This window comes from Hemiscyllium ocellatum, chromosome 11 (genome assembly GCF_020745735.1).
Source record: "Hemiscyllium ocellatum isolate sHemOce1 chromosome 11, sHemOce1.pat.X.cur, whole genome shotgun sequence".
Classification (NCBI taxonomy): Eukaryota; Metazoa; Chordata; class Chondrichthyes; order Orectolobiformes; family Hemiscylliidae; genus Hemiscyllium; species Hemiscyllium ocellatum.
This window is the reverse complement of record NC_083411.1, coordinates 11,450,276-11,467,448: the sequence shown is the minus strand read 5'-3', so window position 1 is coordinate 11,467,448 and position 17,173 is coordinate 11,450,276. Positions and strand designations below refer to the sequence as shown.

General features: G+C 41.4%; 1 protein-coding gene across 1 annotated transcript; it reads right to left on the bottom strand.

The window, feature by feature from the left end:
* Positions 1–5,364: 5,364 nt before the first annotated feature.
* On the bottom strand, positions 5,365–17,173 carry LOC132820091 (lysozyme g-like). The gene is made up of 5 exons (XM_060832011.1): positions 17,110–17,173; positions 14,367–14,453; positions 12,111–12,307; positions 8,662–8,800; positions 5,365–5,694 (listed from the first exon to the last, which is right to left on the bottom strand). Exons 1-5 carry the CDS (start codon positions 17,123–17,125, stop codon positions 5,561–5,563), a joined length of 573 nt encoding a protein of 190 aa, XP_060687994.1. The 5' UTR covers positions 17,126–17,173; the 3' UTR covers positions 5,365–5,560.

Below are 17,173 nucleotides of genomic sequence, written 5' to 3'. Positions count from 1 at the left end.
TAACCAAATCAGGACTCTGTTCCTACTTTCTCCCCATATCCTCAGAAATTTGTGGAGGATAGTCTCAGGGAAGGGAATGTCGAATTTCTAAGCCAAAAGTAAGAGGTGGCCTGTGCCTTAAAATGAATTCAGGTAGAGTGCCTGGGTTCTGATGGGATCGATCCCAGAATGTTGAGGGAAGCAAGAGAACTAATTGGTGGAGCATTGAAAGACATCTTTGTATCCTCTTTGGCCACAAGTGAATCCCAGAGGACTGGAGAATAGACCATAGAACATAGGAGCCACAATTAGACCATTCAGTACATCGAGTCTTCTCCACCATTCAATCATGGCTGATAAGTTTCTCAAACCCATTCTCTCACCTTCTCCCCATAACCTTTGATCCCATTGATAATAAAAACCTATCTATCTCTGTTTTAAATATATCAGTGACCTGGCCTCCAGCCTTCTGTGGTAGTGAATTCCACAGATTCACCACCCTCTGGCTGAAGAAGTTTCTCCTCATTTCTGTTCAAAAGCTGTGCCGTTGGGTCCTAGTCTCTCCTGCCAATGGAAACATCTTCCCAATGTCCACTCTGTCCAGGCCATTCAGCATTCTGTAAGTTTCAATTAGATCCCTCCTCATCCCACTAAATTTCATCCAATTTTTACCCAGAGTCTTCATCCAGGGACCCGGGTTTGATCCAGTATCGGGTGACAGTGTGTGTGGAGTTTCCACGTTCTTCCTGAGCACGCATTGGTTTCCTCGGGATTTTCTGGTTTTCTCCCTCATTCAAAGGTGTGCAGGTCAGGTGAATTGGCCTTGGTAAATTGCCTGTAGTGTTCAGGGGTGTGTAGGTTAGGTGCATTAAAGAGGGGAAATGTAGAGTAATGGCAGGGAACAGGTCTGGTTGGGTTACACTTTGGAGGGTCGGTATGGACTTGTTGGGCCAAGTGGCCTGTTTCCACACTAGGGATTCTATGATTCAATGATATGTTAAGCCTTTCATCCCTGGGTCATTCTCATGAATCTCCTCTGCACCTGCGTCAGGGCTAGTGCATCCTGTCTGAGAGATGGGATCCTAAATTACTCACAAAACTCTAAATGTGGTCTGACCAGAGCCTTTCAAAGCCTTAGACGTACATCCATGCTTTACATTTTAGTCCTCTTGAAATAAATGCTAACATTGCATTGGCCTTTCTAAACTCAACCTGCAAGTTTACCTTAATAGAATCCTGGACCAGGACTCCCAAGTCCCTTTGCACTTCACATTTCTGAATTTTATCCCCATTTAGAAAATAGTCTATGCCCCTATTCTTCCGACCAAACTGCATGACCTCCCACTTTCCCATATTATATTCCATAGTTAATGTTGTTTCATTGTTTAAGAAAGATAGCAGGGATAATCCTGGAAATTACAGGCCTATAAGGCCCATGCTGCTGGTGTGGAAATTATTGGAAAAGATTCTCAGGAACAAGATCTATACACATTTAGAAGCAAGTTGACTTATTGATGATGGACAGCATGGTTTTGTGTGGGGGAGGTCATGCCTCACCAAATTGATTGAGTTTGTTTGAGGAAGTGACAGAGATGATTGATGAGGGAAAAGCAGTTGATGTTGTTCACATGGACTTCACTAAAGCCTTTGACAAGGTTCCTCATGGCAGACTAGGACAGAAGGTGAAGTCAAATGATCTTGGAGTGAGCTGGCAAGATGGCTTCATCACAGGAGACAGAGGGTAGCGGTGGAAAAATGCATTTTGGAATGGAGTGTTGTGACTCCAGGATCAGTGCTGGGATCTCTGCTGTTCATTGTGCACATAAATAATTTGGAGGAAAACATAGCTGGTCGAATTAGGAAGTTGTGGATGATACAAAGATTGGTGGAGTTGCTGATAGTGAGCAAGATTGGGCAGAAAAATGGCAGATGGAGTATAATCCAGAGAAATGTGAGGTGATGCATTTTAGAAGGCCAAGTAGAGGTGGAAATTGTATAGTGAATACCAGAACCCTTAGAAGTATTGAAATAAGACATAAGACACAGGAGCAGAAAATAGGCTACCGAGTCTGCTCTACTTTTCAACCATGGCCGTGAAGTTTCTCAACCCCATTTTCCTGCTTTCTCCTGTAACCCTTGATCCTTTTGACAACCAAGAACCTATCTGTTTCTGTTTTAAATGTACTCAATGACCTGGCCTCCACAACTTTCTGTGATAGTGAATTCCTTTGATTCACCACCCTCTGCCTGAGAAAGATTCTCCTCAACTCCATTCTAAAAGGTCTTCACTTTAAGGCTGTGCCCTCTGGTCCTCATCTCTCCTCCCAATTGAAACATCTTTCCAACATCCATTCTGTCCAGGCCATGCAATAGTCTGAAAGTTTCAATTAGATCCCACCTCATCCTCCTAAACTCCATCATATATCGATGCAGAGTCCTCAAAAGTTCCTCATATGTTAAGCTTTTCATTCCTGGGACCATTCTCACACACCTTCTCTGAACATGGTCCATGGCCAGTACATGCTTCCTGAGATATGGAGCACAAAACTGCACACGATACTCCAATTGTGATCTGACCAGAGCCTTATAGAGCCTCGGAAGCAGATCTCTGCTTTTGTAGTCAGGTCTTCGCAAACTAAATGCCAGCATTGTATTTGCCTTCCTAACTAATGACTCAATCTGCAGGTTTACCTTGAGAGAATCCTGGACTAGAACTGAAAATGTGTTGCTGGAAAAACGCAGCAGGTCAGGCAGCATCCAAGGAGCAGGAGAGTCTACGTTTCGGGCATGAGCCCTTCTTCAGGAATGAGGAAAGTGTGTCCAGCAGGCTAAGATAAAAGGTAGGGAGGAGGGACTTGGGGGAGGGGCGTTGGAAATGCGATAGGTGGAAGGAGGTCAAGGTGAGTCACCTATCGAATTTCCAACGCCCCTCCCCCAAGTCCCTCCTCCCTACCTTTTATCTTAGCCTGCTGGACACACTTTCCTCATTCCTGAAGAAGGGCTCATGACTGAAACATTGACTCTCTTCTCCTTGAATGCTGCCTGACCTGCTGCGCTTTTCCAGCAACACATTTTCAGCTCTGATCTCCAGCATCTGCAGTCCTCACTTTCTCCTGGACTAGAACTCCCAAGTTTCTTTGCACTTCAGATGTCTGAATTTCTTCCCCCATTTGAAAATAGCCCATGCTCCTACTCTTCTTATCAAAGTACACGGCCTCACACTTTCCCGTGTTGTACTCCATCTACCATTTCTTTGCCCACTCTCCTAACCTGTCCAAATCCTTCAGCAGCCTCCCCATCTCCTCAATATTACCTGTCCCTCTACCTATCTTTGTATTGCCTACAAAATTACCTAGAATGCCCTCAGTCATAGAGTCATAGAATCATAGAGATGTACAGCATGGAAACAGACCCTTCGGTCCAACCCGTCCATGCCGACCAGGTATCCGAACCCAAACTAATCCCACCTGCCAGCATCCAGCCCATATCGCTCCAACCCCTTCCTGTTCATATACTCATCCAGATATTTTTTAAATGTTGCAATTGTACCAGCCTCCACCACATCCTCTGGCAGCTCTTTCCTACATGTACCACCCTCTGTGTGAAAAAGTTGCCCCGTAGGTCTCGTTTATATCTTTCACCTCTCACCCCAAACCTATGCTCTCTAGTTCTGGACTCCCCCAACCCAGGGAAAAGACTTTGTCTGTTTATCCTATCCATGCCCCTCATAATTTTGTAAACCTCTATAAGGTCACCCCTCAGCCTCCGATGCTCCAGGGAAAATAGCCCCAACCTGTTCAGCCTTTCCCTATAGCTCAAATCCTCCAACCCTGGCAACGTCCTTGTCAATCTTTTTTGAATCCTCAAGTTTCACAACATCTTTCCAACAGGAAGGAGACCAGAATTGCATGCAATACTCCAACAGTGGCCAAACCAATGTCCTGTACAGCCACAACATGACCTCCCAACACCTGTACTCAACACTCTGAACAATAAAGGAAAGCATACCAAACGCCTTCTTCACTATCCTATCCACCTGTGACTCCACTTTCAAGGAGCTATGAACCTGCATTCCAAGGTCCCTTTGTTCAGCAACAATCCCTAGGACCTTACCATTAAGTGTATAAGTCCTGCTAAGATTTGCTTTCCCAAAACACAGCACCTTGCATTTATCTGAATTAAACTCTATCTGCTACTTCTCAGCCCATTGGCCCATCTGGTCCAGACCCCTGTAGTAATCTAAGGTAACCCTCTTCGATTTTCACTACACCTCCAATTTTGGTGTCATCTGCAAACTTACTAACTGTACCTCTTATGCTCGCATCCTAATCATTTATGTAAATGACGAAAAATAGAGGGCCCAGCACCGATCCCAGTCCCTTCATCTAGATCATTAGTGGATAGAGTGAAAGATTGTGGTCTCAACACTGATCCTTGCAGAACACCACAGTTTGCCATCCATATGTCAGAGGGATCTCAGTGTGCAGGTCTACAGATCACTGAAGTCAGCAGTGCAGATAGATAAGATAGTAAACAAGGCCTATGGCATGTTTCCCTTCATTGGGAGTATAAGGATAGGCAAGTTATTCTGCGGTTTTATAGAACTTTAGTTAAGCCACACTTGGAATATTGCATACAGTTCTGGTTACAACAGTACCAGAAGAACATGGACGCTTTGGTATGGGGATTTTAGCTATGAGGAAAGATTGGATAGACTGGGTTTGTTTTCACTGGAATGCAGCAAGTTGAGGGGTGAGCTGATAGAAGTTTGTAAGATTGTAAATGGCATGGATAGAATGGAAAGAATGAGGCATTTTCCCAGGGTGGAGGTGTCAATTACTAGGGGAAATAGGTTCAAGGTATGGGAGAAAGGAGCTTCAAAGAGATGTGCAAGGCACATTTTTCACACACAGAGTGGTGAGTGCCTAGAATGCACTGTCAGAGGAGGTGGTGGAAGCAGACACAACAGCAGCATTCCAGAAGCACCTGGATGAATACATGAATAGGAAGGGAATAGAGGGAAATGGGATCCTGTAAATGAAAACAGTTATAGTATGAAAGGACAAAATGTGTCAGCACAGGCTTGGAGGGCTGAAGGGCCTGTTCCTGTGCCGTATTGCTCTTAGTTCTTTGACCTGTACGATTGAGTTATCCATAAACTCGATGCATAATGGAGCATCTCTCGATTTTCTGTCTCACCAATTGGCTTGGCCCAGATTGACATGAAGTCTAGATGTATCTGGGCAAATTCAACCTTGAGCTAACTTAACAAATAGTAGAAAGTGCGAATCTAAGTGGTTTTGACATAATCTCTTGCTTTTAAATAATCCCTACTCCTTTCAGCCCAATTTGCATGGACATCACTAATGAAAATTACAAGTGTACTTTTTATGTTTGATGTCTATATTTATTACCAATGCATTTTAGGTGATTACATCTCTTTGAGATCCAAGTTTAATTGACTTTACTTAATAATACTGTATGAGGATTAAAAAGTATTCTGATGTTTTATAGACTGCAATGTTAAGGGAATTATTGCCAGAGATAGACCAGTATCAATGGAAAGAAAAATGTTGATGAATTAATATCCATTACTCTTCAGCCATTGGGCTCTTGCAGTCACATCATTAGCATAATCATCTCCAGTGGTACCAATATCCATTCTTTCATAAGTGTGAACATTTCTTGTCCCAGCATTATATGCTGAAATCCCACCTGTAATATAGGGACAAGAACATGCATTTACTGCAATAACAACATGCATTCAATAGCATTATAGTGAAATGTCTTGTAGTGCTTTGTGGGAGATATTATCAAGCAAAATTAAACTCATCAGGGTTGGAAGGTTTGAGTGATAGGGAGTATAGGCTGGGGCTATTTTCTCTGGAGGGTCAGAGGCTGAGGGTTGACCTTATAGAAGTTTATAAAATCATGAGGGACACAGATAGAGTAAATAGTCAAGGTCTTTTTAAGAGGGTGGGGAGTCCAACAAAAGAGGGCATTGGTTAAAATAAGAGGGGAAAGATTTAAAAGGGACCTCAGGGAAAAATAAATTTCACACACAAGGTGATACCATGTATGGAATGAACTGCTGCAGGAAGTGGTGCAGGCTGGTACAATTACAGCACTTGAAGGCATCTGGATGGGTATATGAATAGGAAGGGTTTGGAGAGATATGGGCCAAAAACTGCAAAATGGGATTAAATTAATGTAGGACATCCAGTTGGCATAGATGAGCTGGACTGAAGAGTCTGTACCTCTCGATGACTGTTTATATATATATATATAGAGGAAAGATACTACAATTATCATGGTCAATTTAAATCTGCATCTTGTCTAGATAAATCAGATGAATAAGGGTAACACTGAAGCAAGTTTGTTGAGATCAAGGATCATTTCTTAAACCAATACATTGCACAACTGCTGTATGACTGTATGACTCTATTTTAGATCTAATAATGTTTAATGAGGTAGCTTTAATTAAAGGTTAAGAATAATCTAAAGAATAGCAAACAGTACAAGGCAAAACTACAAATTCACCTTGAAGGTGAGCAACTTAGGTCTCAATACAGTGTTCTCAATTTAAATAAACACAATCAAAAAGTTATGAAGAAAGAGTTATCTAAAGTGGGTTGCTAAATAAGAGGGAAATCAATGGATGAGCAATGGCAGATATTTAAACAGTTATTTCATTATGCTGAACAAAAATTTATCCTGGTCAAAAAGAAGGACTTAATGAGAAGGAAGAACTACTCGTGATTAACAAAGCCAGTCCAGGAGAGCAGCCAATCAAAGACATGCAACATGGCAACGAATTGCGGTAGGCTGAAGGATTGGGCTTCTTCTTTGAGAAAACAGCAGTAGATGACTGAAAAGCAGGGGAGAATTCATTACGAAGGTAAACTGTTAATAAAATAACAGCAAGTAGTAAGAGCTTCTCCAGGTATATACAAAGAAAGAGATTAGCTAAAGTAAGTGTGGGATTTGCAAGATGCAATTTGGGGTTAATAACAGGGAAATGGAAAGTAATTAAGACCAAGATTTCAGATTGGTTTTCCCAATAGCAGATATTACAAATATCCCAAAGTAACACACAAGCAAAACGCCAATATTACAAAAGGTTTTATAACAGTCTTTATCATGTAAGAAGAAGTATTTGATGAATTAATGGTACTAAAGGTGGACAAGTCACGAAGACTTGAAGCCCGCTTCTAAGAGTTTCAAAGGAAGTGCCGGTAGAGATAGTGGAAGGAAGATTTCAGAACTCACTGGTTTTTGGGAGGACTTTAGCAGACTGACAAACTGTTAATGTAACACCTCTGTTCAAGAAGGGAGGGAAATAGAAAGCAGGAAACAATAGGCTACCCAAACAATATCTGTCATTGGGACAATGTTACAATCCATTATTAAGGAAGAAATAGTATGGCATTGAGAAAAGCATAATGCAACCAGAGTCACCATAGTTCTGTTAAAAGAAAATCATATTTGACAACTATCTTTGGGCTCTTTGAGGAGTTGATCAAGGTGAATCGCTCAATGTGATGCATTTGGATTTCCAGAAGGCATTTTTGAAGATGTCACATAAAAGTTTATTGCAAAGGTAGAAGCTCACAAAATTGGGGTAATGGATTAAGCATTGGGTAACACGAAGGAAAAAAGAGAGTTGAGATTAATGGGTCTTTTTCAGGTTGGAAAGATGTAACACTTGGAGTGTCATGAGGATCAGTCCTTAGGCCTCAATTATTTACTGTCTGTATGCTAATGTGGAAGAGGACACAGACTGTCATAAATCCATGTTGACTGATAATACAAGGAGGGCATGATGAAAATGTGAGTTGTCTGCAAGGAGATTTGAATGGGTTGAGTGAATGTCTATAAAGATGGTATTGAATGTGGGGAGGTGTGAGGTCATGCACTGTGAAGGAAGAATAACAAAGCACAGTATCACTAAAGAAAGTTCAGCTCAGAGGGATCTGATTTTCCCTGTGCATGAAATACAAATAGTTGCGTGCAGATTCAACAAGTAGTTAAGAAGGCAAATGGAATTTTGACCTTTGTTTCTTGGTGGTTGGAGTTTAATGGTAAGTTTTACTACAACAATACAGGCTCTTTGTTCTGGCCACACCTGTACTACTGTGTTCAGTTTTGGTCACCCGTTTTTACGCAAAGGAGATAATGCAACAGCGCCTCAATTAGTTGATTCTTGGTATGAATAATTGATATTGCAAGAACAGCCAAGCAGATGAGGCCTCTGTTCATTGGTATTTAGAAGAATAACGAGTAATTTTATAGACAGATTTCAAATTCGGAGGGGCCCTGATAGGCTGGATGTCATGAAGATGTTTCTGCTAGTTAGTGAATCACAAACTAGGTGACATAGTTACAGAACAGCAGAACACGCATTAAAACTGAGAAGCGAAGGAATTCCTTTCCGCCAGAGAGTGTGAATGTCTGAAATTCTCTACCCCAGGGGTATGTTAAAGCTAGACTATTGAAAATATAGGAGGGAGTTGATACATAACAGCATTTGAGACATAAGGCAGATCAAAATGGTGGGGCAGACTTGGGGAGATGAATGGCTTACTTATGACCTTAAGCAGTACATACATCTTTAATGTTGGAATGAATTCTTATTGATAAATTCCTTGCTATCGGACTATATGTAAACGAAAAGTCTCAAACCTTTGAGCTGCTGTTCTTTGGTCCAAGTTGGGAACTTTGCTGCTATTGATTTAATCATGTCTATCAGTATCTCAGTAGCCTGTTGTAGGTGCTCCACGCTGTCCCACTCTCCAACTATTCTGTGCCACCTTTTGTCAACCTGAAATAAACATTACATTTCTTTTCCATGCACAGAGATCTTAGAGCAATGAGAATATATTCAAACATAAATATCAGGATGATTTCAATGTTGTATTCTGGATTTCATTGTATTCTTGCATGAGATGTGGATGTCACTGACATGGTCAATATTTGTTGATTTTAAACAGAGTCTGCACCAGGCCATTTCCAAGGGCAATTGAGAGTCATTGCTCAGATCTGGAGTTTCTTGTAAGTTCGACATACATTTTCCTACCCGAAAGGACACTCGTGAATCAGATGGGTTTTTTTTATTGACATTCAACAACATCAGGAGGTGATGGCCTAATGATATTATCACTGGATTACTCATCCAGAGACTCAATGCTCTAGGGACCAGGATTTAAATCCTACCATAGCAGATGGTGGAATTTGAATTCACTTTATAAAAAAAAATCTGGAATTAAAAGTCTAATGATAACTGTGAATTGGTTGTTGGAAAACCTCATCTGGTTCACTAGTTTCCTTTAAGGAAGGAAACTATCATCCTTACCTGGGAGTTGCTGAGAGATAAATGATAGGCGTGTGGGTGTGGGGAGAAAGTAGCATAGAGTACAATAGTGAGTGGGGGAGGGGATGAAGGTGATAGGTCGAGGTGTGGGGGGGAAGGGGGAGTGAATAGGTGGAAAGGAAGATAGGCAGGTAGAACAAGTCATGGGGACAGTGCTGAGCTGGAAGTTTGGAATGGCCTACATGTGACTACAGACCCACAGCAAGGTGGTTAGTTCTCAACTGTCCTCTGGGCAATAAGTAGCTGTCAATGCCCTCATCCTGTGAATGATTGAAGAGAAAAAAAACAACAGTTTCATGTCCATCATTAACACCTTAATTCCAGATTTGTTATTGAATTGAGATTCCACCATGTGTCATGACAAGGCCCCAGAAAATTATTTGTTTCTGCCTCAGAAGTGCAGTAACAATGCTGAAGGGCAAGGCCTTCCCTAAATGTTGCAGGACAATTGGAACTTTCAAGACTGGATTGATGGAATTCTGTTATGTAAGTGATACAGAGATAATGCTGAGATATAGATCTGTCACAATCTCATTGAATGTGGAAAACTGACTAGATTGAATGGCTTACTCATGTCGTTGATATTTCTGTCATGCAGGCTGTCACTGAAGGACTGACCTTTGCCTGATGGTTTATGATTTTGCTGTGTGTTGATCAGTTTTTTAAACTGGTGTCACTACCTCCCTGGCTCCAAAACAGAGGCGAAGTGGTTACATCTCAGGATCTGAGATGGAATTAAATTAAATTCTAAAATTCTAACTGAAGAATCCACAACATTTGAAAGAGTACTTCGATTGATTAAAAAAATCAATTTATTGCAATAATCTTTAAATCCTTGTAAGAAAATGCATCTGTACTCATAGTCCCACTTTGGAGAATTAACAATCCCTTGGAGCTGTCAATCAAACTCTGAACTGACAAAGATCCCACTGAGATAATGATAGGTTACAAAATGCAGCTTTAATCCTGCAATGATAATCCCCAGGCTTATGTCAACAGGCAGAATGAAATGGCAAGCATTGTTCTTTTTAATGCTATGGAGTTGCCTTTTTCAAAAATTTAAATAGCAAAGATTTAAATGTCCTGACACATTGACAACATTTTTTCAGATCCTCTGTTCCAAATTCTCAGACTTGCGTTGCCACCTACTCTCCCTGCAATCAGCCCTACCCCAGCTCAGGGTCATACTGTCCCAAACCTGCAAAAGACCTCTGCTGTTCTTTATCCCGAGAAGGTTCCACACACTCAACAACGCTTCTTCTCTAGCTCGCCTCCTGACTTCCTTTAACAGCTCCACTCTACTTGACAAATTCAATGCGTTTATTTCCCTTTTATTCCTATCAATGTTACCTTCAACTCTCCCAAAAGAGCAATTTCTCTCTCTCAAGAGTTACATGATGTTTCCCAAAAGAGACATGGGACCATTTCTAAAGGGGTGCTTGGTCTAGTTTGTCTGCAAAAATGAATCCATTAATATTTATCTCTAACATCAACTTAAAATATACTTCCTTCACTATTCGTGTGCCATTGATGACACATATCAATAACTCAATAAGTCTTCTTCAACAATATATCTTTACCATCTAGAAAGACAAGGACAGATACAAGTGATACAAGCACCAGCATGTTCCCCTTCAAAGTCACAGATCTTTCTGACTTAGAATTATATTACCATTCCTTAACAGTTGCAGTGTGAAAATCTTGGCTCTCCCTTGCTAATAGTATTGTGGGTGCAACCACAGTCCGAGGAATGCACCTTTTCATCATTCCTTCTTCAGTGCTGACACCAGGAATGAATGACTAGAAATAAAATGCCATTGAAAACAGTAACTCTAAACCTACTCGCCTGCTGGTAACAATGCAAGAAGGATCTTTTTCAGCATTTTACCAATATGCCTCTGCTCACCTCTCAGGGTGAAACTAAAATGAGCCATGACCTATGAAGTGAATTAAGAGATAATGAGAAAATCAAGAAGGAATCCTGCTTAGTTTTTCTGATATCTTGCAACTTAAAAGCCCTTTTGCACGTTGTATATTTAAATGCATCTGCGTTTCCAATATGAGGGTACAGCTAGCTGGATTGTAATATGCAAGAATCAATATATGAATCTATGCTTATATTTTCAAATGACTTCAACCCAAGAATGATCCTGATCTGTGGGCTGATGCCTTGTATAATTGTAATTAGGGCATGGTATTTAATGATCTACTCATTCCTCTAGAATATCCACTTTGAAAAGAAATAAACTATTTCTTACTCTTTTCACATCAATGAAACACTTTCCTCTGTGTAACTCCATACCTTAGCCTCATGAATGCCCCAGAATCAAGGAACAACTTGCATGTTTTGTCTTTGGTGTGTGGAAGGGCACTGCATCATTGTCATACCCAATCACTGCTTTCACACCAATTTTCCCCCTCCATGGTTTAGCAGAAACAGAAAATCTACCATCGAACCTAGCTCGCAGCTGGGTTTGAGGAGGAAACAATAAAGACTGCAGATGCTGGAAGCCAGCTGAAGGATTCCTGATGAAGTATTGACATTCCTGCTCCTCAGATGCTGTCTGACCTGCTGGGTGCACTCATAGCTGGGTTTGTAATGATCAGGGAGTCACTGGTTATTGAAGGAGGAATATGGAGTTGGAGGTCACAATCCGATCAACCATGGTACAGAAAGGCTGAATAGCCTAACTCTGTTCCTAATATCTGTGTATTTATGTAGATCTGCTTGCAGGGTTTCGTAAAGTGACTTGCTGCCTACCTGCATGAGACCAAAACCATTTTCGTTGTCTCCCCATCCATTTACTAAGGCATTGCCACCACGGGATTCCCGGGAGATGATAGCACCAATTATGGCTGGATCGATCTGCTTGGCACAGGCAACTTTATCAATCAAAGTCTTGTACTTGTTCACTCTGTTCAAATCCATGCTCATCATCTTATGAGAGGCAGCAACACCTGAAAAAGAAATTCAAATAAAAATCTAATGCACTGCACTTGGCATTAACATGTGTGTTGTGTGCTGTAACCACCAGACAGAGAAATAGAACCTCTCTGTTAATTAAAACTAAACGTCCAGAAAAATTTGCCTCACCTCGTAATCCGTTAACAGTGTGAAGGAGTGAAAGATACCTCCTAATTTCCAATATGTAAAGAAAGATAACTTATTTTCCGAATGGAAGATTAGATTCCCTACAGTATGGAAACAGGCCATTTGGCCCAACAAGTGCACACCGACCCTCTGAAAACTAACCTACCCAGACCCATTTCTCTCTGACTAATGCACTTAACACTATTGTCAATTTAGCATGGTCAATCCACCCTAATCTGCACATCTTTGGACTTTGGAGGATTTGAGCTATAGGGAGATGCTGAACAGACTGGGCTGCTTTCATTGGAGCGTCGGAGACTGAGGGGTGACCTTACGGAGGTTTACAAAATTATGTGGGGCATGAATAGGGTAAATAGGCAAAGTATTTTCCCTGGGGTCGGGTAGTGCAGAACTAGAGGGCATGGATTTAGGGTGTGAGGGGAAAGATATAAAAGAGACCTAAGGGGCAACTTTTTCATGCGGAGGGTGCTACGTGAATAGAATGAGCTGCCAGAGGAAGTGGTGGAGGCTGGTACAATTGCAACATTTAAGAGGCATCTGGATGGGTATATGAATAGGAAGCGTTTGGAGGGATATGGGCTGTGTGCTGGCAGGTGGGACTAGATTGGGTTGGGATATCTGGTCGGCATGGACAGGATGGACTGAAGGGTCTGTTTCCGTGCTGTACATCTCTTTGACTCTATGACTCTATGAAGGAAACTGGACTACCCAGAGGAATCCCATGCAGACACACAGAAAATGTGTGAACTCCACACAGACAGAGTGGAATTGAACATTGCTCTCTGGCTCTGTGAGGTTGCAGTGCTAACCACTGAACCACCTTGCAGTTCTGAAATAAACAGCACTATTAAAAACTGAACATTGTTTTGCCTAACTGAACACAACCTATTAACATTCTGTTCCAATAAGACAACTATTAGATGTTACATTAACTTAATTTCATGTCCACAGAGTCTCTGGGTTCTCTGATGTCTTCAGTCTTCCATGTGCTGATCTCCCTAGGTGTTTCACTTTCTGTTTGCTGTGAGTATGAGTTACAAGAAAAGGTTCCTTTTGATATAGTGTGTCTCCTAATTTCTTTGAGAGCATGATTTTAGATGGGCAGTTAGGTCTCCGGCTCTGTAGTAGTTGCTCTGCTGTTCGTGGCAGTTGCTCAATTTTCAAAAGGCCTGTGTTTTTTATACCCCCAACATCATTCCTTCTCATTGATCCAATGTCATTAAAATAATAAATTCAAACTCAATTGAGTTTTAGTATCCTGGGCATAATTTGAAGTCATTGGCTAAATTTGAATCATTGTCAAAACAGTAACCAAAACTCGGGTATCACTTTAACAGCCAATTGTTTCATGAAACTATTTTGGAACAGCCCGTGTCCCAGCCTTTCCATTCGGGCAGCTAAGCCTGCACTTTAAGTTTGCTTCAATATTCAGAAAATACATGCTTTCAACGTGACAATTAAAACTGACCCCACCATCCCAAATAAATGATTGGAAATTGTACTCTTTTTGTCCAGTTCTCTGGCTTCTTATAAATTTGTTCATGGATTTCAGAGAGTCATAGAGATGTACAACATGGAAACAGACACTTTGGTCCAACCCTCCTGGTGCAGTGAGGCAACAGTGCTAACCACTGAGCCACCATGCCACCATGTAAAGGATAGTGCTGTGGGTAAGGGATAAAGGTCAGATTGTGAGCCCAAGCATCATCTCATTAAAACTATGTTCAAAAGAATTCCTGATAGGACCAACATAATTTTCCAATAAAGGTCTCAATTTTGAATGCAAATTGCAGAATGAGTAAAACTTGATAAAACAACTGTGAATGGGAATTCACTTTCAAAGTATCCCTATACATTGCAGATGCATACCAATCATGGAAATGTTAAGTTATGTTGATTCCTCACCTGTTACACTCAGCTTGTCCTGTTTTGCTGTTTTATCAGAAGCACCAGTTGTATCAACCTTTGTGATATCACCATAGATGGAGGTATCTAGCACAATGAAGATAAAATGGCTGAGTTATGGAAAAGTGGCAAACACCAAGCAAATGCAGCAGTAGTGCCCATAATGTATCCTCTGATCCTGAGTGAGGTGAAGGCTAAAGCAGCTTCTGGGGAGTATTTGACCCAGGAGTGCTCCCCACATTGAGGTAACTGACTCTAGTCAAGCAGAAGAAACATCTCCATTCTCAGTGGAGATACAGTCTCACTGAAGTGTTACAGCACAGAAGGAAGTGACTTGGCCCATTGTGCCTGCTCCAGTTCTATTACTTAATGCCAATTTCCTTCCCATTCGCCATATTCCTGCGCAGCTTTACTATCCAAATAATCACCCCTTGAATGCTGCAATTGAACCTGCCTCCACCACACTTCCAGACAGTGCATTTCATACCCTAACTACAAACTATGTGACAAAGATTTTTCTGAAATTGTTTGCGCAGCACTGTAGATCGATGCCGTCTCACTCCTTGTATGCACAGGAACAGCTTCTCTCTATCTTATGTCCTGTCTGCTCTATATGACATTCTGTATATCACCTTTCATTAAAAATTCAAAGATTAACAATTAGTAGAGCTATGAGGGAAGAGCCAGGGAGTGGCATTATTTATTAAATGTTGCCTTTAAAATATAAGTTTTAATCAGTACAAGTGAACTCCAGGATGTTTCAAATATTGGATGGAAAATTAAGGTTACCCTGATTGTTGGACAAAGGGGATGCAATTCATGACAAGACCCCTCCAAGTTGTCCCCGTGTGCAGTTGGGGAAGCTTTGGTTACTGACCAGAGGTACAGCAGCCTGTTCCTCTTCAAGGCAATGGGGTTGGGGGTGGTGGGCGATTGTTAGAGGAGATTCCGTGCTGGAGGAAGTTGGGTTGCTAGCTCTGACATCCCTAGTGGTGACTCGCTTTACCTCAAAAATCCTTACTTCCTGTATTATCATTGGGAGGTTACCTCCCTTTGTTGCTGGTGCCTCGATCGTAATGGGGTGGGGTCAATCTATATTGACACATTGTCTGTAATTGGACTTTTAATCATGGAAATTGCCTATCCACCTATGTTCCTGTCCTTTTCCAACTGTGTCATTGTCAAGATGCCCCAATCTGTGTTGTCGTGGGAAGGGACAATGAACCAACATGGCTGCCAGATCCATCTCAGCTCCTGTTGCCTATAAACTTCAGGGCTATGGGATGCACAGACCGTCAGATAAAGCAGACAGATCAACTGCCAACATAATGTCATGTGATCTAAAGAGGCTGGACTGGTGCAATCACTGCTGAAAATGTGTTGCTGGTTAAAGCACAAATTCCTTAGATGCTGCCTAACCTGCTGTGCTTTAACCAGCAACACATTTTCAGCATGTGATCTCCAGCATCTGCAGACCTCATTTTTTACTGGTGCAATCACTGGGCAATCTTGGCACTTACCTGTAGTGGCAAATGTATGGGGGTTAGCGAGGGTGGCATAAACTCAATTAACCAATCCCTCAGCGATGGGATTAGATTTACTGATATGCATGCCATAAATGCAGCCTACAGACTGTAGGCTTTCCCAAAATGTCATATATTCTTTCATCCATTTGTGCAACAGTTTCAGAAACTTGTAGATTTATTCCAAAAACTGTGAATCACTGTATTGTATCAAAGAGCATCATTTAAATCACTGCCATGATTATTGATTGTGTAAATTGTACATAACATCATTGAGCAACTGTTACTGCAACATCCAGTGCTACAAACTTTCAATCTTCCACACTTGCACATGCATTTCTTTTCACACAAATGTTGTGACCAGTGTAGCATAATGAGACTATACAACTAGTTACCCAATGTTCTCCTTTACCATACCAAATAAAGTTGGAATGATAAGTGCAAAAGTATAGGACAGCATGAAACTGGCGAGTGCTTAATACTCTCTGACTGGCTCAGTAAAGAGAACAAAGAAATGAGCTAACATCCTGAGTTCCCTTTGTTTCCTCCTCATCATTTCATGCCTCCCGTCCATATCCCAAATGTTTTTCCTTCTGTATTACAGATTATAGGGGCATTTGAAGTAGCTTTGCTTCTTGCTAACGTTCCCTGCCCCTCTGTATCTGTCGGGGCAGAGGAGGGAACTACAGTGTGACTTTTAGCGTAGAGCAATGCCATGAGGAGTGACACCTTTGGAGGAGAAGGGGACCTTTGGAGGGGAAAGGGACTTTTGACTCTGCTGGGCAATTGACTTCAGCCAGAATTGTTGTTATTGGAGTAAATTCTTTCATCAGTTTCATAGCTATGAGAGTACAGAAACAGTACTTACTCCTTGTAAAACATTATTTCCCGCCATCTTAAAATTACATTTTAATGTTAACTTTCAAATTAATGCATAGAAAATGGCATTAAAAGCAAAAGTACAGGAACAAGGCATTTGATCTGTCTGTTCTATCCTCGCATTTAAGATTCTCAATGCTTGCCTCCTTAAGACGGGTTACATCTGAAACATCGACTTCTCCACCTCCGGCTGCTGGCTTGCTGTGTTCTTGCAGCCCCCTACCTGTCTATCCTACAATTCTTGAACTTACTGATCAGAATATGCTACCCATTGCATATTTTGACTCTTAACATTAATTTGAAAAATGAATGCCTAACGGAATATCAGAAGAAATACTCACCAATTACTGTGCACATTGCTGCTGTCACACAGGAAATCAAATGAGCTGGGCTGTGGCTGGAAGT

Coding starts and splice junctions, on each gene's coding strand:
- LOC132820091 (XM_060832011.1), bottom strand. Junction 12,308..14,366: donor GGACAAGCTGAGTGTAACAG/GTGAGGAATCAA, acceptor TTTCTTTTTCAG/GTGTTGCTGCCTCTCATAAG. Junction 8,801..12,110: donor ATGGTTTTGGTCTCATGCAG/GTAGGCAGCAAG, acceptor TGTTTATTTCAG/GTTGACAAAAGGTGGCACAG.